The 24,944-nt window shown below is 42.7% G+C and overlaps 1 protein-coding gene across 4 annotated transcripts in view; it reads left to right on the forward strand.

The window, feature by feature from the left end:
* The window catches only part of CARM1 (coactivator associated arginine methyltransferase 1), a 64,081-nt gene that overhangs the window by 25,640 nt on the left and 13,497 nt on the right, over positions 1-24,944 (forward strand). For all 4 annotated transcript variants that reach the window (XM_089489132.1, XM_089489127.1, XM_089489130.1 and 1 more), the window contains exons 2-11: positions 1,367-1,492; positions 4,082-4,188; positions 6,099-6,203; positions 8,500-8,610; positions 10,184-10,361; positions 11,388-11,478; positions 11,846-11,927; positions 13,569-13,654; positions 15,333-15,422; positions 18,966-19,103. In XM_089489132.1, coding sequence (XP_089345258.1) covers positions 1,367-1,492; positions 4,082-4,188; positions 6,099-6,203; positions 8,500-8,610; positions 10,184-10,361; positions 11,388-11,478; positions 11,846-11,927; positions 13,569-13,654; positions 15,333-15,422; positions 18,966-19,103 — 1,114 coding nt within the window. The remainder of the gene's footprint in view (positions 1-1,366; positions 1,493-4,081; positions 4,189-6,098; positions 6,204-8,499; positions 8,611-10,183; positions 10,362-11,387; positions 11,479-11,845; positions 11,928-13,568; positions 13,655-15,332; positions 15,423-18,965; positions 19,104-24,944) is intronic.

Genomic DNA, 24,944 nt, shown 5'->3' on the forward strand with positions numbered 1-24,944 from the left:
TATACCCTAGCACACCGGTTGGGAATTACTGGCTTAAACTCTGGATGTCAGTGAAACAATGTTCTCCAGGTTTGATATCTGAAAAGAAGGCTGTCTAACCTTGAGATCAAAATAGAGGTGGGTAAGAAGAAAAGATAATAAAGGACAAGCAGTTGGAGAGAACAAGAAATGAAAATACCTCTTTTTGCTTAGGTGGCTATATGGTATTGAGTAGAAAGTCAACGAACAATGCATAGTGGTTTGAGTGTTGAATGATGACTAGAGACCAGGGTTCCGTTCCCCTGCTAAGCCATGAAATCCACTGGGTGACTTTGGGCAAGTCACACTCTCTCAGCCTAAGGGGAATGCAATGGTAAACCACCTCTGAATAAACCTTGCCAACAAAACCCCATGATAGGTTTGCCTTAGGATTGCCATAAGTCGGAAATGACTTGAAGGCACACAACAACATGGCATAGAATACTGTAGGCATACACTAATGTCATTTAAGAGCTTTAGATACATTTCAGACATGTGGTTCTGGCACAGTGTGTGGAAGGTAACCACTGAGAGATGGGAAAGGAATCCCTCCAATATCTCTTTGAATTTAACAAAAAAGCAGCCTGAGAACTTCTTAGGAAGTAGAGGGGAATGGTGACAATAAGTTGCAGACTGGTATTCTACATAGCAGGTGGACATTTGCCTACTTAACTATCCAAAAATAAGAATAAAAGGAAATATTAATAATGTCAAATATGTGAGCATGCTTGAGGATTAGGGAATTGCTGAAAATTCCTTGTGGTCTTGCAGAGGTCACTAACCTAGCTGCCAGATAAGTATAACAAGCTCAACCTGACTGATGGTAGGTACCCAGGGTGGTATATAGGCCTCTACTTAAGTCATAATGGCTTTATATTGTCTCCTGGTACTCAAGTAATATGCATCTGAATTCCAATGCCTGAGAAGCCAGCAGGAGGTGGATGTTGGCCTAGAGGATACTTGAGTAGATGGACTTGCCCTCTGATCAATATAAACTATCTCCATCATGAATATTGATTCCCTTCTCTCCAGAACTTTTCAACACACTGATGCTGGATTTGTTTACAATTCATTGTCCTGTTGTGTATTGTGCTGCCATAGACTTGGCTGCCTGTCTGCCTTTGGGAGAAAACGTACTATCCGTCACACCTGTAAAAAAAGAAAAATCTCAGAATCGCAAGCCTTGATTGAATTCAAAGATATAGCCATGTTAGTCTGTAGAATCAGTATGTAGAGAGATCTTGTATCACCTTTGAGAGTACCTGAAAAAAAGAAGTTAGTGGCATGAGCTTTCGTAGCTTTGATTGAGTCATTGATGTGCTTCCCTTTCTTCCTTTTCCTTCCACAGAAGATGATGTTTGTGTATTCAAGTGTTCTGTATCAAAGGAGACAGAATGCAGTCGAGTGGGCAAACAGTCCTTCATTATCACGCTGGGATGTAATAGTGTCCTTATACAATTTGCAACGCCAAGTGGTAAGTACCAAAAGATTTGTGTTTGGTTTGCACTGCTATGATCCTGAATGTGCTGGAAACCAAATGCATTGCTTGGGCAGATAGAGATAACTGCCCTACCAGTACATAGCATTTTCAAATTGGAGAACCTTCTACTTAAATAATCCATTTCCCAGGTCTGATCACCACTTGTGCCTACTACATCCCTTGCAGTTCTGCTCAGAGATTTTTCAGTGTCGTGTGTCATTTAAACAGCTGTTGGAGTTAGCAGTTATATAATGTTCAGCTTAAGTTATTGAAAAAATAACAAGTAAAAGTTTCTTGATTTTTAAAAATATCAAACATTTTATGTAAAACTTCAGGCTGTATTCTTATGAGTATACCCCACTGAACACACTAAGCCTAACGTCTGTCACACACACACGTATTGCATGTTTGTCTTGTTATGTTTGTGATGTAAAAAGATATACTGCTATAATACTAATTGAAATGGGTACATATATTCAATATGGTGCTGGAAACAGCTTTGCCAGCTAATTAGGGTTGGTGCTGCTGGTGATGAGTTGAAAACAGTAAGCATCAAAACTTTGATACGCAGCAAGATCACATTATGTAGGCTTGAAAGTAATTATCGCAGATCAACTTGTGAAACTTTTCTAGAGAAAAATCTCAGAGGAACAGTCCCTATAATAATGCAATTAATTGGACATTATGAAACTAATGTTTTATGAGGTTGGTTAAAAAATTACTCACACTCTTGGTCTTCGCTTTTTTTGACAGGACTTGTCGATGAATATGTTTATTGTGGAGGAAACTTAACTAGGTTGTTTAGGAACCTTTCCCCCTTCTCCTTAATCTGGCACCTTCCTAGATGTTTTGGGAAATGGAAGAGATGGCAGTTCTACTAAAAACTTTGAACATGTTCAGGGCACTGCAGATTCCAGCCATTCCATCCTTTAGCTTCTGTGCTATATTGAGGACTAGATATTTAAATTAAAACAGGTTTCCATGGTGCAAATTCTGTTCCAGTATTCACATTCTGTATTTATTTATTTAACACAACAGTCATGTAAAATGAATATGAACATATTTTAATACTGCAGACCCCACTGTGGGATGAGGAAACAGATTTGTGTTGATTTGTAAGATTCCAGAGGAAAGGCCCTTACTAACTCTATTGGATAGGCTTTAAAAACAGATGCACACATGTCTCCTTTGTACTGATGTTGAAAGAGACAAAGCTGTGCTCACGCCACATAATGTTTGTTTTGGTCTGTCCTTTAGACCGTATATTGAGGTTGGACAAATGTACATTTCAAGCTGTTGTTGGACTTCAAGTCCTTGCAGCCCTAGCTAGCATAGCTAATAGTAAAGGATGATGAACACTGCAGTCCAACAACTTTTGGAGAGCTCTATGCTTCCCATCCCCACTGTAGCTGTAGGATTAGAAGCACTCCTATATTAAAAGGAAAAAAGTAAATAAAAATTCCCCTCTACATACAAAACTAGTAAAATAACATAGCACTTAAGAAGCTTCATATATTTCCCATTTGTTTCTTTCTCAACTTTCTTGCCTGGGTAACTATATTCAAAATGAATCAGTGGAATAGGATAGGAAAGGGTGAAACAAACAGCTAGATGGATTCAACAGCAGAATTAGGCCGATGAGCAAAGATTATAAAATTGAGGATGTTGAGGGTCATATGATAACATTTTGCATACATTGGATGAAGAAGTCTGGGGGATAATTCATTTGAATAAAAGTGTCTGAGTACTAAATGAACTAAACAAATTTCAGGCTGAAAATAAGATGCTGTCGAGTTCTAGCTTATTTTAGCCTAGAAAGAGCTTGGAAGCAAAGGCTGGGTTGATGAAGACAGCCTTCTGACTTAAATGATAGTGAAGACATGGATGAGAGTCATCTCAGTGGATGCTTCCAGACTATGCAACTCCCTTCCATATGAGATTTGGTTGGCCTCCATTCTGCTGTATTCCTGCAGGCAGGCAAATACGTTTTTATTTAGGCAGGCCTGTAGCTCTTAAGTCATATGGCTAAAGGGTGTTCTGATGTGGTTGTGCAGCACTTAAGTCTTTTTAAATTACATTTAAATGGGTATAATGTCAGGCTTCAAATAGAATTTTTAGTTTCATTGTTTATTGGTGTTGGACTAGCTCTCTGGAGAAAAGAGTTTGAATCCCTGTTTGGCCATGAAAACCTACTGAGAGTAGGTGGGATATAAATGAAATGCCTTGGCCACGGCTCTTTGGGTTGCTGCATGGCCTGGAACTGGTTCTTTCTGACACAGTTGTTGCTGAGGCTGTGGAAAACTGTGCATCCCTGAGGGCTCAATACTCTGTTAATAGGTCTCATGGGTTAAAAGGTGGGAGTAAAAAAAAAGTAGTCCATCCCCTGTCCAGGACATTGGAATACATACAGCACTGGTTAAAATGGAATGGTTTAATTCTTATCTTTCTTCTGCTCCAGTCTCTCACAACCCTAAAGAATATTGCTTGCTACTCACATATACACTGTGTTTCCTCTTCCTTTTGGGTTGGCTCTGAACAAAGACATTTGAATGCTAAAGGGGCAATGCTTGGCTTTACTTTTAGATTTCTGCTCATTTTATAATATCTTGAAAAACTGCCGGGGCCACAACGTGGAGCAGTCAGTGTTCAGTGAGCGCACAGAAGAATCCTCTGCTGTGCAGTACTTCCAGGTAGGTGAGCTCACTGTTGAGGGTTGTCCCTGGAGGTGGGTAAGGGGAATGGAGTTACTGTATAAACCCCCCCCCCCCGCCCCCTTGTGCTCACTGCCTAGGCTATATTATCTCTCAGATTTTGAAAAGCTCCAGATTGTTAAAATTGTGTTTTGCAGATTGTGGTTGGAATTCTGCATAGCTCAGCCTAATGTAATTGTTCTGCACTACTCCTGTCTTGAGCCATTTACCACTGTGCAACCTACTGTAAATCCACTGAAGCCCCTGCCTACCCATGTCCGTTCTGTGCTTGCTGTGGAGTGTCTGGATAGTATCTATAGCCAGACACTAAGTGACACTTAGACACTAAGGCTAGCCTGAAGAAAGAGAGCCCTCCCTCCATGATAACTGTCATACTTCGGCCTGCGAGGGAGTGAACAGGCAGGCCCAGCTTCACCATGGAGCCCTCCTTCCATGATAACTGTCATCCTTCGGCCTGTGAGGGAGTGAACAGGCAGGCCCAGCTTCACCAGGGCTAGCCTGAAGATAGAGAGCCCTCCCTCCGTGATAACTGTCATCCTTCGGCCTGCAAGGGAGTGAACAGGCAGCTCCACCAGGGCTAGCCTGAAGATAGAGAGCCCTCCCTCCATTATAACTGTCATCCTTTGGCCTGTGAGGGAGTGAACAGGCAGGCCCAGCTTCACCAGGGCTAGCCTGAAGATAGAGAGCCCTCCCTCCATGATAACTGTCATTCTTCGGCCTGCGAGGGAGTGAACAGGCAGCTCCACCAGGGCTAGCCTGAAGATAGAGAGCCCTCCCTCCATTATAACTGTCATCCTTTGGCCTGTGAGGGAGTGAACAGGCAGGCCCAGCTTCACCATGGAGCCCTCCCTCCATGATAACTGTCATTCTTCGGCCTGTGAGGGAGTGAACAGGCAGGCCCAGCTCCATCAGGGCTAGCCTGAAGAAGAAGAGCCCACCCTCCAGTCCATCATGCCTCAGAGGGAGAGAATAACCACTGGACCCCATCCCTTTTCCCGCCACCATTCCCTTCTCCTTTAGTGTCATGTCTTTTAGATTGTAAGCCTGAGGGCAGGGAATTGTCTAATTAAAAATAATAATTGTAAGCTGCTCTGATAGCCTTTAGGGCTGAAGGGCCTGGTATAAATACCATAAATAAAATAAATAATAAATAAATTACATCATCCACTGGGTTCTCCAGGGATCATAGCCAGATGTAATTGCTTCATGTCTGGTTATGGGGACATAGCTAAATTGCTACTGTGATCTCCCCTGAGACACAGAATGGCTATAAAGGTGGGAACTTCAGTGGGTCTATGGTAGGTCCAGAGGAGTTGGGGTACATTTGAGAGAGGAAGGGAATATCAGTCTCCAAAGCAACCAAAAAAAGACATACACAGGCATGAGATCAATGTAAAGGCTTGCTGCCTGCACTTCCTTCTACAGAAATAATATATCACTATATAATGCTATTCCCTACCATTAGAGGTTGGAGCATTAGATGGACGAGAATTTACATTCTGGAAAACAGAGGGTAGTAGTAATAATATTTTAGGGACTGGATCTGTATCTCTTGAAATCCCAAGTAGATCTTTGATGAGCTGTACCTGAAACCTCAAGATGCATGGAAAGCTTTCTGTGAAACCAAGAGATCATGTGCTTTAATGGGAGCTGTACAGGTTTTTAGATGCATGCCTTGATAATTCGTAGAAGCTCTGAGGCAAAGTACCACATTATAATTTAATATTTCCAAGTGAATCCCACCATGCTGTAGAGAGAATGTGCATTAGTAAGAGCAGAATATTCACAGACTTTGTGAGTATTAGTGATACTTAAGAATGTTGGTTTATGCTGCTACCTTTTTTGAAGTAGCCTGGGCTTTAGCAGAGGTTTTATGTTTTACCTTTCAGTTTTATGGATACTTGTCCCAGCAGCAAAATATGATGCAGGATTATGTCAGAACAGGCACATACCAGAGAGCGATCCTGCAGAACCATAGTGACTTTAAAGATAAGGTAAGGGAGTGGAATCTAATGATCCTTTTTGAGTATATTCTGTGTTTGTGAAGTAAGTGAACCTTAATGGTAGTGACTCCGCCTAAGGAGCCACAGTTTGTTTTTGCCAAAGCTGAACTTACTCGCTGAAAATGTGTGTGTAAGCTTCATGCCTAGGCTCCCCTCTATGCTCAAAATAAATTTATGTAGAATATTTGAAAAGGAGTACTGCTTACGTTTGAAAAAAATAATTTGCAACGATAAATATGGATGAGATCAAGTACGATCAATAAAACCAGTCAAATTTAGTAGAAATCTACAAACTTAAGGGTTTTTTATGTTGGCACAATGTACATATGTCCCTGGTATACAATTGCACATAAGCTCTTCTGGATCCAGGAGGGATTTTAAATTGGATACTAAGAAATGTTACCTCTGTAATACTGCCATGTTCTGGCCAAAGAAGAAATTTAGGATGACCAGCAAAGAATGGTAGTAGATCAGAGTTGATCATAGGGTGATGTCTTATACTTGTGCATCATGTTCTCTGATCTGAGGAACAAGAGTTCAGTGTCACTTAGGAGCCAGTTTAGGGATGGATATGAGGAAACTAAAGCTTAATCCAGATAAGGTGGAGGTTCTGTGGGTAGAGTAACCTGATTTAGAAGTAGCTGTGCAGCTGATCTTGGATGAAAGTGCACTTCCACATAAGGCCAGTTGCACTGTTTGCAGATTCTCCTGGTCCTGTCTGTGGAAGCACAAGTGATTAAAGTGGCTGGCTTTTATGTGTTTCAACTCTTTCACCACTAATTTTCCTATACAGAAAGGACAGACCCTGCCACGCTTGTTCATTACTTCAGAACTGGGCCATGATAATCCCTTCTTCATGAGGCAGTTTTTGAAGACAGTTTGTAAGCTCTTGGAAATAAAGAATGCAGATGTCCAGTTGCTTGTGGGAACCAAGTATTCAGCGTATTTAACGCTGATTGTATACCCAGGCTTGTTGATGCATTTCTGAACTCAATTTGAAGTTGTGCTTTTTCCCTTTAAATAGCCTAGGATTGTTTGTTTGAAGATCTATGTACACCTGTATGAACCTACCTGGGCTTTATGATTGGCTATGAAGGCTGTTATTTATCCACCAGTGAGGTCTGTTACATTAATGAGCAAAGGAGATGGGACCTTCATTGTTGTGAATACATTATTGTGAAACTTCAGAATCGTGTCTTTCTCCCTCAGGTGTTTTTAAATAGGGTCATAAGGCCTGGCTGAACCTATGTTTAATTGAAATGACTTTGTAATTGACTGATTTGTAGGCGAAGAATTTGAAGAAGTGAGGCATAGGGATTTCTCAAGCCCTTGAGAGTGAAGCAGTGAAAAGTATCTACTCCTCTCCTGGCAGCAAGGCATTTGCTGACAGGCAGCCATGGGGACTTTGCAACTGCTTGTTGCAAAGCACTTTGTTGGTGTTGAGATGGATGGCCACTTCTTCACACACCGCCCCACTGCTCAGTGCCTTGGAAATCCCTATGTTGGTAGCACCACCTGGCTTCTTAGGTGCATTTTGGGGGGGACTCTTGGCCACTGCAGAGTTGCAGTGACTAAACATGAATTCAAAAATATATAAGTCTTATGAGATCGTAAATACTGAATAGGATACCAACCATTTTTCTTTTAATTTTGTAAACTGCCTTGAGCAGACTCGTTGTCTAGAACTGAGGTATATAAGTACCTTTACATATCTAAATAAGAACTTGTGGGTGCTGCAACTGCATATTTCAAGAATGGAAGAGTTACACTCTGCAGTATATTGCAGTTTGGCTATAAAGATGACTTGATTATAATTGTGAAGTTGAAGGCTTTCACGGCCAGTGTCCATAGTTTTCTGTGGGCTTTCTGGGCTATGTGGCCATATTCTGGAAGAATTTATTCCTGACATTTCGCCTACATCTGCAGCTGGCATCTAAAACATACTGAAAACCGTACAGAATGGCAAGCAAGCAGTCAGGTAAGACTGCTCAGAATTGAGATGTTTTAATGACAGTAAATTAAAAACAAATGAAACCAGAAAAGAATACTGAAAAAAGTACAGTTAAATTTACACACAACCCCCTCTGAAGATGCCAGCCACAGAAACAGGTGAAACATCAGGAATAAATTCTTCCACAGCACAACCACATAGCCCAGAAGACCCACAGAAAACTATAAATGATTAATTATTTAATATATAAGTGGTAAGTGTGAGATTTAGTTTATTCGTTTATTGTGTTTGTGACAAACTTAGCTGATTTTTTTTGTCTCGTCACTTTGCCTCCAGATTGTATTAGATGTTGGCTGTGGTTCTGGCATCCTGTCATTCTTTGCTGCCCAGGCTGGAGCAAGAAAAATCTATGCAGTGGAAGCCAGCACGATGGCTCAGCATGCAGAGGTCAGTGAGATTCCAGGACTGATGAAGTAATCTGTAAGGGTCCAGCCTTCAGTGAGACACAAATGTTAGATTCTATAGCCAGTTGGATTCTTTTTCTTCTCTGACTTAAGCTTTTCTGTCTATAAAATAAAGGTGCCATCAGTTCAGGTACGAAAAAGAAACTGGACTTTATTTCAAGGCTAGGATTGGTATCCATTGACCCAACTGGTTATTGTGCTTGTGTAGATAGCATATACTACTCTGGGACAGAGTATTCTTAAAGTTCAGGATGGGGAAAAATCTGGTACACTGAAAGAGTATTGAGTCTTAGAATTTCTGTACAGTTTGGAGCTTTCTTTGAACCAGTTGTTCACTCTCAGAGTGATTGTAAAGATTCTGTTGGGAGACTTCAGTATGTGTAAATGATGTGGAGACAAGACAATGAATAGTATCTGTCCTGCCAGCCACCTAGGATAGGATGCTATATAACTACCTTATAGTTACATTGTTTTGCACCTTGAATCTGCATATGTTAAAATGGCTGTGCCTCAAAAGTCTCCTGAGCAGCTTGGTTCTTGGTGGCAAGTTTGTAGTAGCTCATTCTATGACTTAAAAGATACTCAGATCCTTCTAGGATGGTTAACTGAACTATTTTATCAGTTAATATTTCTTGTATTTAACATGTGTAAATAGAAGTTACTTTCCTTGCTACTTTTATTTTAGAGGAAAATGTGGTCCCTGTATTTGGGAAAGAAAGGTGGGATATAAATGAATAAATAATAACAGCAACAAGGTGGCAAATTCTACACACTGCATCCTTAAACTGACACATTGTGTATCTGTTTTGCACTTGGGATATTGCTGTCCAATATAAAGCAAGCTCCCAGGTTTCTTGAACTGAGGACACGAGCCCTGTGGTCCAGCTATCTTACTCCCATGTGAGGCAGCTTGCTGGCATGACAGCGCCACTGCTACCAATATCCAAAAGGCGGTACTGTGGGCCCTTGGTATCTGCTGGGGTTTGGTTCCAGGAACCCCTGTGGATACCAAAATCCATGGATGCTCTCAATTCCCATTAAATACAATGGTAGAATATAATGGTGTCCTTTATATAAAATGGCAAAATCAAGGTTTGCTTTTGGAATTCTTTATCCACGGATTCAAGAATCCATGGCTGTGTGTGTGTGTGTGTGTATTAAGCCGTGGGTTCTTGAATCTGTGGATAAAGAATTCCAAAAGCAAACCTTGATTTTGCCATTTTATATAAAGGACACAATTTTATTCTACCATTGTATAGAATATATATTAAGCTGTGGATTCTTGACTCCGTGGATAAAGAATCTGGGGAGGGCTGACTGTACTGCAGCTACCAGCACAGCAGGGATCCAGTGACAGAAACCAATAAAGCTCCTGATTCTGCACTGGCAATTTATTAGTTATCTTCAGAATATGAACTGCCTTAGTTGGTGATTGAACTACTATGAACTCTTTAGTTTAAAACAGCAATCCTTTTCAGATTGTTAGATATCTGAAGAATGAGTAGGAATGTTTGGGGCTGCTAACCTGTTTTTGGCCTTTTCCACTTCTTGGGCAGGTTTTAGTGAAAAGTAACAACCTCACTGATCGGATCGTGGTCATTCCTGGGAAGGTAGAGGAAGTGTCACTTCCAGAACAGGTGGACATCATTATTTCTGAGCCAATGGGTTACATGCTTTTCAATGAACGTATGCTGGAGAGTTACTTGCATGCCAAGAAATATTTAAAACCTAGTGGTAAGTAACATTTGCTTATGATTGTGGTCAATCATTTGCTTATGATTGTGGTCTTCTGGCATCCAAAGCCAAGATGATGTTGGGAACTTTGTAAGCAGATGGCCTTGGGTAGCTTAAAGTAGGAAGAGAATGTTTTTATGTGGCAACAGTCTTTCCAGGCACAGAAGGATAGGTCCATTTGCTCTCTTTTGACTCGCCCATATTGTCTTAGATGTCAGTGAGGGAAGAACTTACATTTGATCCTTTGTGCTGCCAAAGCCCATTTGGGGAGAAAGAGCCTGCTGCTTGCTTTCCTTTAGTATGGTGATGCAGATTTGAGGAATTTGGGCTTGTGAATGTGTGCCACTGCCCAAGCCAGTTTTTTCTGATTTGAAGATAGTTGCACCTAACTATAAAACCACCCTTGTGCATTATATGAGTGCTTATGCTCATTAGTAGTTTTGTAGACCAAAAGATGGTGTTTATCTCTTGGGTAACACTCCATCACCAAATTGCACTTTTCCATAATAGTTAAGCAAATTAAGAATTATTGATAATGAGGAGGTGACCCAAAGAAGATGAAAGATATACAATGGGAAACATAATTTAGAATACAGATTTCTACAGGATGTTTGGTGAGTCAGGATTCAAAGTCCTCCACTATGAGAGTGATTTTGCCTCGGTGAGTCAAAGCACAGAACTTGGAAGGAAATTAAAGGTTTGATAACACTCACTAATAAATACACAATGAAATCATTTAACAGTGATTCAAGAAATAGCTTATCTGGGATAGGGGGTTGTAAGTATACTTTTATCAGTATTCTTGTCTGGTTTCTCTTATTTTTAATTTACTGTCCTCAAAATGTCTGAATTCTGAGCAGTCTTACCTACTTGCTTACTGCCTGGTTTTCAGTGTGTTCAGTTGTTTAATTTTTGTACTGACTTGTTTTTTTAAAAAATCCTTGTTTTTTATTATTTAAATGAAAAAGTGGGCCAAGCTTCTTTCTGTTAATAAAAATACTGTCTCCACCTTCCTTTCCATATCAGGAAATATGTTTCCAACAATTGGAGATGTCCACCTAGCACCATTCACAGATGAACAGCTTTACATGGAACAGTTCACAAAAGCTAACTTTTGGTGAGTCTCTTCACCCATGAACTTAGGACACTGAGATTAGATGTTTAACAGTTGCAGTATATCCCAGGGAAAGCAAATTCCATTGTTGCTTTATGAAAAAGAGGCTCAGGCTTGGTTAAACCTCAGCAGCCACATCTTTTTGTGCAATGTGCATCTTTTCCGGTTAGAAAGCAATAAGAACATACATCATAATCATCTGTAATGCCATTGTTGTTTTCCAAAATGGCTTTTTTTTGGGGGGGGGGGAGACAGAACTGATTTTCCTGAGGCCATGGTGTCACTAGTTAAATGCTGCACCAGTGCCTTTTGAGACATCTCCTCTTCATGCCACCTCAGGTCATCCAGCCTCCTCTGTCTTGTCTTGTAGGTATCAACCGTCCTTCCATGGAGTAGATTTGTCGGCACTTCGAGGAGCAGCAGTAGATGAATATTTCAGGCAGCCTGTTGTGGTAACTTTTTCCATAGAACTCGCATCATTTTTTGGCAGAAATTGATATTATTTGGTGTGGTGACAAGGGTACAGAAAGAGGAAGGAGTGAAATGTGATTGAACAATATGAAGGGAATGGATAGCTGTGCTGAGGCTGGATGGAAGATCTGCCTATCTAGTTTAGCACTCTGGCAATCCCATGCAGGCTAGAATTAGCTCTATGCCATTTTTGATGGAATAAGTATGGGTGTTTTGGTTCTAGCATTAGCCATTAGCATTAGTGTACAGCCCTTTTCATCTGGTATTGATTGCATCCTTTCACCCACCCCAGCACCAAGCATCAGAACTGCATTTGCAGCATTTGGTCCTAGCTTTGTTCTTTGGTAATGGTATGGCTCTCCATGTATTCTTCTTATCTTAAAATACCAATGGCTGGTTGTCCTTCTTTGAGATCTTAGGATTAATAGAGATCTAATTCACAGAGAACCAATGTGGTGTAGTAGTTTCAACATTGGACTATTGCCCGGGAGACCAGAGTTCAAATTCCTGCTCTGCCATAAAAACTCATTGGTGCAAACCACATTCTCCCAGCCTCAGAGGAAGCCACCTCTGAACAAATTTGCCAAGAAGATCCCATGAGAGTGTTGCCTTAGGATCGCCATAAATTGGAAATGACTTGAAGGCACACAACAACAAATGATTCATGGTTGAACAGAAAATTCAACCTCCCACCTCTATCATGCCAATCCTCATAGCAAACCTGCAGCAAAGCATGAGTGGAGCAGCAGTCTCCCGCTTGGGTTTCCCACATGAAAGGGAGAAGCATGCTGCCACTGATATTGGAAGTAATACAGAGCCACCCTGACTGGTAGCCATTGTTTGAGAATTAAGCTATGAACTTGTCTAATCCTCCCTTAATGCAACCAAGTGGGTGGCCTTCTGTCTGAAATCTCTCACCCTTCAGCTGCATTGCATGACCTGAGGTTTTATAGTATAAGGAGAAGGGGAGAAAAACCAGTTTCTTCATAGCGTGCATAATTTTATACAAGTATATCCTACACTTATTTACCAGTTTATCTAAGATAAACAACTTGAAATTATGTAGTAGCACCATAGATTTCTATAAAGGGATTAGGATGTTGAGGATGTTTCCTGTTAATCACTTGTATAAACTCCTTGTCAAACCCCTCTTGTGCCAAGGTGAAATTATGTTTGAAAACCAGTTTTGGCATGTTCACACTGCATTTTACTTTCAGCCATTGAGACATGGGTAGTTTGTCTCAAAACATTTCTCTGCTCTAGCTTCTCAGTATGGAGAGAGCCATAAAACAACTGTCCATAAGACACCTGTTCCTTGGTATTGCTGCTACTGTCGGGGGGGGGGGGGTAATAGGTATCTGGAAACACAGCAGTGAGGTGTATTCTGTGTGGAACATGATGTCCCTCTCTGTTTCCATCTGGGTGTAGCTGGGAGCAAGGAAGAAAGGCATAATCTTGCTTTCTCTAGCGTGTATATGGTATATAACCAAGTCAACAATGCATTGCTTCTTTCCTTACATTTGTTTGGAGGTAAGAGATATGTTGGTGGTAGCTCAGCTCCAGTTTTAGGTATCCTGCAGCAGGCAAAAGTCTTAAATGGTCTGCTTTTTTTTTGGTCCTAGGATACCTTTGATATTAGGATTCTAATGGCCAAATCTGTTAAATATACAGTGAACTTCTTAGACGCCAAAGAAGCGGATTTGCACAGGTAACACCTTTCTCTGTTGGCTAAAATAGTAGGGGAGGGGAGAAACATTATACAGTTGTCTTTCCATATTTGCTAGGGTTAGAGGAACAAGACCCCCATGAATATGGAAAAAACACAAATAACAAAAACACCATGTTTTTCCCTGAGAGGATACCTCTCTAGGAATCTCTTGGTCCTCCAGTGCAACTCTGTGGTCAATGTCCAACATACACTGACCATAGAATGGTACTGGAATAGCTACAAATGGTCTTTCAATGCAACTTTCAGTTAAAGTTCACCACAGAGTTGCACTGGAGGACCTAGACAGTCCTAGAGAGAACATATTAATGAAGTCTGTGAATAATCAAATCTGCAAATATCAAAGCCGCAAATATGGAGGGATGACTATATCTCAATTCCTGGCCTGTGTGTCAGTAGGAGCCAAATGCTTTGTTTCCTTTCTTTAGTGTACTTGCAATCATGTCTGCATTAAAGGCCATGAAGAGTCTCATGACACCTTGAAGACTAACAACTTCTATTTCCCACAAAACAGTGATTTTGTGTTTTATTTATTTAGGGGTTTTTTTTGTGTGTGTTTTATGGACTGTAGCCTTGTTCATCAAGTGCATGGAGTGTTGATGCACTTGGCAGATTATACACCACATGCTTTGTGAACTGTTGAGATATGTCCTCAGCAGAGGTGGAATTGAAATGCAGATGTGACAAACAGATCATTATCTTAATAGAAGTCATTAGCAAACAGCAATTGTGAGGTAACAGAAACTCTCCATTGATGAGCTAATGAATATATGCAATGAGTGTATTTCTACTCAGTCAGAACAAGCAATGAGCTGTGTTGTCCATCCTCAAGCCACGAGAGATCAAATTGTACTTTTGGGTGAATTCTTAGACAATTATTTTCCCATTGGAATCTGTCTTTGAAGTCCTTCACCTCACAAGGGTGGCCACCATAAGTTCATCCATAAATTTTCATAATATTTGCATTTTCGATTTTTGATTTGTGCTAATTCTTTTCTTTCACATAAAGTAAGGACCGTTTGTCCTATGTAGAATTAAGGGAGGGGGTCATTACTGTCACATGGCAGTATATAACATATTTCATTCCTCAGATCAGGGGTGTGCATTAAATTTGTTTTCTTACCATTTAAAAAAAACACCTTTAAAAGTGGGAATTTCAGGGAGGTTTCATATTAATATGGCCATGTTCCTTGGTGCCATGCTATTCCTCCCCCTCCAGTATATACTTTACTGAAAGATGAGCAATTGCATGATTCCCTGATGTTGTAGATGATCTTATTACATCATTAATAGTGTTGCCAGAGTAGCTGCATAGTAGAGTTTGCCACAACGCATCGTTGTGCTCATTATGTTTTCATTGCTCATCTGCTGAGACTAGTGTTAGTCACTTCCTGTAAAAGGACCTAAAGCCAGAACCAACCTCTACCGTCAACAAACCTGAGTCACAATGGCAATTGGAGCAAAAGTGAGTCTAAAGTGTTGGGTGTAGTTAATATGATGCAACCGATGGAAGATTACATACTTCTGTTAGTCACATTTTGTCTGATGGGGCTGTTTAGATGTCCAGTTATATAGCTAATATTGTATACTGGCTTTGGGGAAACTATATAACTAAGGAAGAACATGATTTTGTGGCTTATATTTTCTCTTGTTTTTTTAGGATAGAAATCCCGTTCAAATTCCACATGCTGCATTCAGGTCTAGTCCATGGATTGGCTTTCTGGTTTGATGTAGCCTTCATCGGTTCAATGTAAGTGGTGGTGTAAATGCTCTTCCTATCAGTGCTTGGATTGTGTAAAATAACTCATTTATCACTCTGATTCAACATAACTAGTTCTCTTCTGACTTCAGTCTTTATATGTTATAAAAGGAAGCAAATATTTCATATTTTAAAGAAAGGGAAATTAGAAATAATCAGTATACAAGAAACTCGAATTAGGAAACAGGAGATAAAATACCTTAAAAATCCTAAATTAGGACAGGCGTTTATAAGTGCAGGTGGGAAAAAGAAAAGTGGAGTGGCAGTATATGTCAGCAATTTAATACCAGCAAAAGAAATCATTAATGATAACGAAGGAAGATACATTGGAATTGAAATAACAGTACAAGGGAAGAGGACTCTAGTGCTTGGAATCTATGGGCCGACAGAGAGGAAGAGTAAATTCTACAAAAATTTTTAATGAAGAATCTGGATAATCTGAATTATGATTATTACATCTTCATGGGGGATTGGAACGGTGTACTAGATCCCAAATTAGATAGATTTTCAAAGAAAAAGATAAAAAGTAATCAAGGGAAATTACCAGAAAAACTTTTCTGAGCTGCAGGAACATCTTTCACTAATCGACCCATGGAGGCAAAGAAATCAAGGGGTAAAAGATTATACATTTTATTCGATTCCGCACAACTCTGCCTCAAGGATTGATATGTTCCAAATCTCAAAACAACTACTAAAAGAAATTAAGGATGTTCAAATAAAAGTTAACAAAGGCACGTTACAAACCGCCCGTTTGGGGCGGCCTGTATCCGGCCCTTTCCCCGCCAGATTGGGACCTCAGCTGCCACAGCGGCAGCCTTTTCGGCCCCGATCCGCAAAAGGCCACTTCCCCGTGGCCTGGAAAGGGGTGTCCTTGGGGCTTCATGCCCCTAGGACACCTGGCGGTGGCGGGGATGCAGAGAAAGGGGCCACTCGGCCCCTTTCTGATTTGCGTCGCTGGCGCAGCCGTGCAGAGGCTGTGTCAGTGACGCAAATCGTGGAAGGAGCTCCGAAATGGATCCCCTTCTGGGGCCGCCGAAAGAGCGTCCCAGGCGCCCTCGCACGGTGCGAGGATGTCACTTCTGCGCTGCCCCATTTGGAGGTGGCGCGGTGGTGACGTCCCCATGGCGGTGCCCGTGTGCATCGGGCGCCACCATTTTGTACGGACTCAGTCCGTACTAGGGTTAGGGGCATCAGGAAGTGATGCCCCTTTCTAACCCTAATACTCCCCTTCCTAACCTAGTACGCAGTATAGGCGCGTCTGTAACGCGCCAATGTCTCAGACCACAATCAAATAATAATGGAGATTAGACAATATAATCAGGAATATTCATGGAAATTAAATGACAACATAATCAAGGATGAGAAAATCAAAATACAGATAAAACAAGACATACGAAGGTATTTTGTGGAAAACAAGGAAGAAGATACAAAAATGAAAATAATCTGGGACGCTTCGAAATCGGTCATATGAGGTATATTGATGAAAAAAGGATCTGAAAAAAGAAGAAAAGAAAAGAAGGAAATTCAGGAGATTTCAGAAGAGATTAAAAAAAGAGAGAGAAAGAAATAATGAAAGATCCACGAAACAAAAGTAGGAAAAATGAATTGAGCCTATTAAAGAAAAAAATAGATTTAAGATTGACAGAAGAAATAAGCAACAAGTTGAAATATATTAAACAAAGACATTTTGAATTTGGAAACAAGGCTGGGAAATTTCTAGCCTATAAAGTAAGGAGAAAGAAAGAAAAAAGTCTAATACTGGAACTACAGGAAGCAGGAAGAAAATATACGGACCAAAACAATATAAGGAAGGTTGTCCAGAGATATTACAGAAACCTATACAATGACGCCACCAACAAAAAGCAAATGGAAGGGAAAATTAAAAACTATTTGGAAAATGTAAAAGGTCTAGAGCTAAGAGAGGAGACAAAAGAAATGTTAAATAAGGACATTACAGAGACAGAAATTAAAGGGACAATAGACAGAACCAAAGCCAGGAAAGCTCCTGGGCCAGGTGGATTCTCAGCTACATATTATAAAGTATTTAAAGAAGAATTGGCTAAACCCTTAAAGAAAACCTTCAACGAAATAATTTGAGACAGAATTCCAGACACGTGGAAAGAAGCACATATACTGCTGATACCAAAAGGGAAAAAAAGATGGAACACTCCCACAAAATTATAGGCCCATTTCTTTACTCAACCTAGATTACAAAATATAGTCAAAATATACAAAAAGAGCGATGGTACATGTTGGAGATGTATGCAACAGATCGGTTCTTACTATCATATGTGGTGGTCATGCAAGGAGATAAAAGAATATTAGAAACAGGTCCACAAAACAATTCAAGAGATTTATAAGATTAAAATAAGGTTAGAACCGGAGGCATGTCTCCTGAATATGATAGACAAGACAATAGACAGGAAGTACATGAAACTGATCTTATATTTAATATCCACAGCTCGTATTACAATTGCCGAACACTGGAAAGGGGGAAAGGTGCCTGAAATAGATAGTTGGTTAAAAAAGGCCTTGGATATCGCTGAAATGGATAAGCTTACAATGTATCTAAGAGATGATAACAGACAATGATATTGAGAAACAGATCTGGGATCCGATATTTGTCTACTGCTCAGAAAGATGGAAAAATTGAATAAGGGAATGCTAAGCATTGATATTTGCTCTTCAATTAAGTTAAAGTGGTCTGTATAAGCTCGTGGGAGAAAATGAGTCACAACAGAAATGGAGATGTGAATATTTAGTCTGATAGTAAATAACACTTTGTAAAAGCTTCCTTGTGATAGTAATTCACACTTTTCAATGATAAACGCAAAGCATCAGGAGAAATTGCAAGATGTGGAAAGTATAACAGGAGTATGATGAGGAAGAAAGAATGTTAGCTAAATGCATAAATATATTAATTTTGTTTGGATATCAAGTACAAAGGGGGAAGGGATGGAGAAGACTATGTATGTATTTTTTGGGAGATATGAACAATCCTGACTGTGTTTTTAATAATAAACTTTTAATAAATAAAAAATAAATTAATTAAATTCCTGTTATTGTAACATATTATATCAAAGAATAATAAGTATGCATTTAATCCTTGCCTCGCCAGTTAAAGTTGCACCTTGCCCATTAACTAACTGAAGCTTTAACATCAGATTTCTCATTTAAACCATTTAAAGGCAGACCTGATAAAAATTAATTAAAATTACTGTACTAACTCCTACCAGTAAAAAAAAGTGCAAACAAGAAGACCTCATAGACTCTTCCAAACTATGATATTGCCAATACACGGAGCATTCATATAGAGTGGTATCATTGATGTTTGCTTAAAAGAGAAAAGCAGGAATGTCGATAGCTCCACTGAGAGTGAAAGCAGCATATGACACATGAAACCTGCCACTGCCAGGATATGTAGTTGAAGATGCATAGAGACAAGACTACCCTAGAGGGATGGCTTGTAGATTTGTGAAGTCAGATCTCTTCCTGTTGCTGAACATAACTTTGTTGCCTCTCTCCTCCTTTTAGAATGACCGTTTGGCTTTCGACTGCTCCCACAGAACCTCTTACTCACTGGTACCAGGTTCGGTGCCTCTTTCAATCTCCACTTTTTGCTAAGGCTGGTGACACCCTCTCAGGGACATGCCTGCTTATTGCCAACAAGAGGTAAGATCAGAGAGACTGTTTTGATTCTTGTCTACATGGAACAAGTTTCTCTCAAAGCAGCCAGGCCAAATTCTGCTGGAACCTGGGTCTTCCAGCAGATTGTGCTTCCACCAGAAAATGATGAGCTGGGATATATTACTGTATATACTCAGGTATAAGTCTAGAAATGTTAGTAAAAAAATTGACCCCCAAAACCTCAGTTAATTTTTCTATGGGCCATAGTAAGTATTATAGTTTAACTCTTATCGAAAAAGGAACCATTTCCTTCTCTGAGAAGACTGATGAAAGGTGAGAGCTTAGTCCATACTCGGAGCATCTAAGAAAAGCATGAGCCCCCTCTACTCTATCCACCATGGTGCTGCTTCTGAACTTTTTGAATGTCTGGACAGGAAAATGGCAGCAGTGGCAGCTCTTTCACACTTCGCTTCCAAGGAGTGGAATTGGGCTTTGAATTAGACATTTGTGTATGTCAGCTTTTCGGTTAAAATCAGGCCAAGATAGCACATTAAAGTTAAAGGTTATAATCACTGCTAATGTAATTGCCATTTGCTTTGCCTTTTCATCCTTTTTTGGCATGTGTGCTTGGTGTCTTCCTGGCCACTCACTCACATTGCACAACCATGATTTACCATAGTTCCCTTCTCCTCCATCCAGCCTTTAGAGTGAGTACAAACAATTATGCCTGCCGGAATTTTGTAAGTTCTTTGTCGTGGTCTCTGTGAAGCACACAAATGTGTTATTCTGTACCTGCACAGCATTTCTGGATCCTACTGGAATCATTAGGGAAGACTTTTTGGCGGTAGCTCCGCCCACCCTCTATATAGGCAGGCTGTCTTTCCGCCCTTTCTCAGTTCCTTTTGTCCGCCGCATGAGCAGCTTAGGAACCTCACTCGGGAATCACTCCTTCCTTAGCTTTCGCTTTTGTCTAGTGCGTTTGCTCTGACTTCGTTTTGCCTTGACAACTCTTTTGGATTGTGATTTGGATTTGGTCTTGGAATCTGACTAATGGTAACAACTCGGACTCCTTGACCCTTCTCTCTCTTCGTCCTTTGGCTTTGTTGAAAATGTCTGCGCACTGCTTTAAGAAGTACTCCAGTTGTAGGATCAACATCCCGGCACTTGATGGACACTCTTTGTGTCTCCTCTGCCTGGGCGAGGGCCACGTCCCTGCATCCTGCCCTCATTGCATGGCCTTCACTCCATGGGCCAGATAGAACAGAGAGATGCACTTGAGATCCATGCTGTACGTGCAAATTTTGAGGCCTCCCTCCTCCTCTAGAGCCTCTGCCAAGGCCACCGCTGCTAAGGGCAAGCCCTCATCTCTGGCTTCTGGGGTACATGCCAAGGCTGTTGCAGTCGAGGGCACTACCCCTTTATCTCCTCCAAGGGTCCCTGCCAAAGCTACCACAGCTGAGGGCAAACCCCATATTGATGTCTCTGGGTCCCAAACCCCAGACAAACCAAGGTCCACGGGCCAGGATGTGACTGGCCACCCATCCTCATCGAAGAGGAGTAAGTCTTCTGAGTCCTCCAAACCGGACAAGTCCAGGAACTCATCCCATCACTCCGCAAAAAAGCCTCGTCTTTCTGCGGACTCCGACACCGATCACTGGTCCCACACCGACGTTCCACCCCAGCCAGCCAACACCGACCTGGCTTTGGTACCATGTGCCCAACCAGCACCTCTGACCAAGACATCTCCCGGTCCCGACTCTCAGGCCCGGCCTGAAACGACCACCTTCTTGCATTCCCTCACCGATCCTGACCAACTCTTGGAGGGTGAAGAGGAAGCTTCTCCTTTCATCCATGCGGTGATTCCAGACCAACTCTCTCAGATTTTGGAGGTAGTTGATTTCAAGGATAAGACTGCGATGCATCCTCTGTCATTGCTGAACCCCCTAGACAGGATGTCATCTTTGATCAAGCTACGGGCTCTTACATCCTGCCTCTTGATCTGTCTGAAGTGCGTGGTGGCCGGTTTGTCTCAACCTTCCATCCGGTTGAACCCACCTTGCCTCCACCAAGGTCAGCTGCTGGATCCATTCCTCGGTCTCACCTCTCCTCCGTCTCCCGAGCAGAACCATCCCGTCCCGTGCAGTCGACCTCTGCTGTCTCCTTGCAAATCTGCCCTTTGCTCCCGGTACCGATAGGCTCTCAGGCCCTCTCGGCCCGGACCAGGATCAGGTCACTCTCCACTGAATTCGCAGACCACTCCGTCTCAGATTATACCCAACCTCTCCAGCCACGCTCCTTGGCGTTCCTTGAGACTCCCTCCTTCTCGGATGACATCTTCTCATTTTCCGAGCAGATGATCTGGATGGGCAAAGCTTTGAACATTGAGGTCCTCCATGCAGACTCTCAAGCTCTTGACCCTATTGATGAAAGGGTTTGCAACAAGCTTCCAACGCCGACCTCTATTGCATTCCTGCCTTCCCTGTCCAGAATTGCAAAGAGTTTCTGGCCCACTCTGTTTATGGCCCAGACATCCATCAGAAAATTGGACATTCTCTACTGGATTTCACCCTCGGAAGAGATTTGGCTTTTTGAACACCCTCGCCCTAACTCGGCAATCGTGGAAGCCTCCCCAGTCCTCTTGGCTCCAAAGACAGTTCTGATTACGAATGACAAAGAGGGTCGCAAGCTTGACTCCACGGCACAAAAGTCCTACGCCTCTGCAGTCTTGGATCTCAAAATCCAGAACTACTCAGCATGTATGGCTGCCTACCAGCAACAACTTTGGGAAAAAGCTCTTCCCCTTTATGAAGACCTCCCTGCTTTGGCCTTACACCAGATTTCAGCGGCCTGACACTCTGCTGACAGTGCCTCCCGACAGCTTTCGAGCTCCTTGGCCCTCCAACACCATGCGTGGCTAAGATCTTTGGATCTCACGCCTCAAGCCATACAGGCTATTGAAGAGCTCCCCTTCGATACCATGGGACTCTTTCATAAGGAAACTGATGAAAAGTTAGATTTCAAAAACAAAATGAAGAATACAGCCCGTAAATACGGTGTGTCTTCCTCCACTTCTAGTTCGCCTTTCTCTCAATGTCGTTTGGGATGGCAAAGACCCACCTACCCCCCCCCCCCCCAACCAGGGTAGATCCAACCAGTCCTCGGACTACCAACAACAACACTTCCCTTCCCAACAACAAGGGAAGCGACAACAAAAACAAAAGTACAAGCAGCCCTTCCACAAGAAGGAAAACTCAGAGCAAGGCAAACGCCGCTTCTGAAGTTTCTGCAGCGCACTCTGTTCCGTCAACCCCCTTCGGGGATCGCTTGGCCCACTTCCACCACGCTTGGGCCTCCATAACATCTGATTCCTGTGTGCTTTCAATTATCTGTAGGGGTTATGCCTTGGAGTTGCAATGCCCCCCTCCAAGGTACCATCCTCACCACCCTCCTCTCAAACACCATTCTCGATGAAGTGCGCTCTCTGTTGCAAAAATAGGCCATTGAGCCGTCTCCCCATCCTGGACCTGACATTGTCTATTTTCCAGATATTTCATTGTCTCTAAGGCTTCAGGTGGCCTCCGTCCCATCTTGGACTTGCATTTTTTGAACTCTTTCATGGCCTACAAGTGTTTCCGTATGGTAACCTTGGCTTCCATCTTGCTTCTTCTACAGGAGTCAGACTGGTTTGCCACCTTGGAACTTCGGGATGCCTATTTCAACATCAGCATCCGAGAAGACCACCGGGACTTCCTTGCCTTCTCTGTTGGCCCCGACTGTGTTCGATACCGAGTGCTGCCCTTCGGACTCTTCTCCGCATCGAGGGTTTTCACAAAGTGCATGGTGATCGTAACCGCATACCTTTGCCAACAAAATATCATTGTCTTCCCCTACTTGGATGACTGGTTGTTTGTGGCCCCATCCAGATGGATGCTCCTCTCCCATCTTGACTCGGCACTCTCCCTCCTTCAGCACTTGGGACTCATGATCAACAAAGAGAAGCCCACCCTCTGCCCAGACCAGCGGGTGCGCTTCATAGGAGCCGCCTTGGACACAAAGACCTGCAGAGCATACCTCCCTTACGACAGGTTCCTCAATCTCAGGTCTGCAATCTGTCGTTGTCGTCTCTCCCAGCACATTACTGCCCGAACAGCTCAGGTTGCCCTCAGCCATATGGCGTCCGCCACATACATCACACCCTGGGCCCGTCTCCGCATGCATCCTTTACAGTCCTGGCTCCTCTCAGTGTTCAACCTTGCCTTTGACGGCCCACGGAAGTGGCTCACTGTGCCAAGGCCTGTCACCCGTTCCATTAGCTGGTGGCTCAGTCCACATAATGGGCATCCCCTTCCTCCTGCCACAACCTCAGTCTTCACTGACCACCGATTCCCCAAACACGGGCTGGGGAGCCCATCTCAACGACCTCTCTGTCCACGGCAGATGGTCCTCAAAAGAGCACCAAATACGCATCAATGCGCTCAAGATGCTAGCAGTTCAAAAGGCACTCAAAGCCTTCGACCGTGATGTATTACATCAACAAGCAAGGCGGTACCACGTCGACCACCCTTCTCGGCCTCACCCTTCAAATCTGGAACTGGTGCATCCAAAGGCGGATCACCTTGCAAGCCATACATCTCCCCGGAAAGGAGAACAAACTGGCAGACAAATTGAGCAGAGCTCCAGACTCTTGTCATGAGTGGCAACTGAATCCTCAAGTCGCCATTTTCCTGTTTTCTCTGTGGGGAACCCCAGACGTCAACCTTTTTGCCTCACATCTCAACGCTCAATGCAACCACTTCTGTTCCAGAATCCCTTCACCTCGGTCCTGAGGGGATGCCTTCCTCTTGGTTCGGCAAAATGTTCTACGTCTTTCCCCCATTTCCTCTCATCACCAGAGTGGTAGCCAATCTACAAACAGACAGATCAGATGCGATCCTGATCACCCCATGGTGGCCAAGACAGCCGTGGCTTGCCTCGCTTCTCCACCTCTCTCAGAACCACTTCTGGCCTCTGCCTCTCTGTCCCGATGTTCTCATCCTCCACGACGGTTAGGTTCGCCACCCCAATGTGGACACTTTCCGTCTGGTGGCATGGAGGATCCTACCCTGACCAGGCTCTCGGTACCAGTCCGAGAAATCATTTTGGCTTCCCGAAAGCCTTCCACTCAGTGCTCCTACGCCTTCAAGTGGGAAAAAATTTCGGCCTGTCTGTCCTCAGTGGGACTCACCTCTTCAGAGGTCACCTTCTCTGTTGTTTTGGACTTCCTCCACCACCTCTCAGCATCTGGACTCTCCATCTCATCCTTGAAATGCTACCTCGTGGCCATTTGTGCACACTTTCAATTTTCCGGCTGCCCATCCTTCTTCGCTGACCCACTTGTGAAGACATTTTTAAAAGGCCTTGCCAACCTAAGACCGCTGGCAGTGATCCCTATCCCAACTGGGGACCTCCAGCTTGTCTTAGCAGCACTCGCAACCTCACCATTCGAGCCTCTGGCTTCCTGTGACCTCAGGCTCCTCACCTGGAAGACAGCCTTTTTGGTAGCCATCACCTCGGCACGTCGTGTCAGTGAACTCTGTGCCCTCCGCATGGATTATCTGTACCTGAAATTTTTTAAGGACAATGTTGTCCTCCGTCCAGACATTTCCTTTCTACCCAAAGTTGTGTCTGCTTTTCATCTCAGCCAGGATATCATCCTGCCGACGCTAGCACCGAACTTGACCACCGACACTGAGTGCCAACTCCACTCCTTTGATATCAGGCGGGCGCTAGCCTTCTACCTTGATAGGACTACATCCTCTCGTTCTTCCTCCAGACTTTTCGTCTGCTATTCCAACCCCAAAATGAGGCTTCCAGTCACACCTCAACGTTTCTCCAAATCGGTGACTT

The sequence above is a fragment of the Sceloporus occidentalis genome, unplaced genomic scaffold, assembly GCF_023333645.1.
Source record: "Sceloporus occidentalis isolate IW3139 unplaced genomic scaffold, rSceOcc1.0.p SCAF_1, whole genome shotgun sequence".
Taxonomy (NCBI): Eukaryota; Metazoa; Chordata; class Lepidosauria; order Squamata; family Phrynosomatidae; genus Sceloporus; species Sceloporus occidentalis.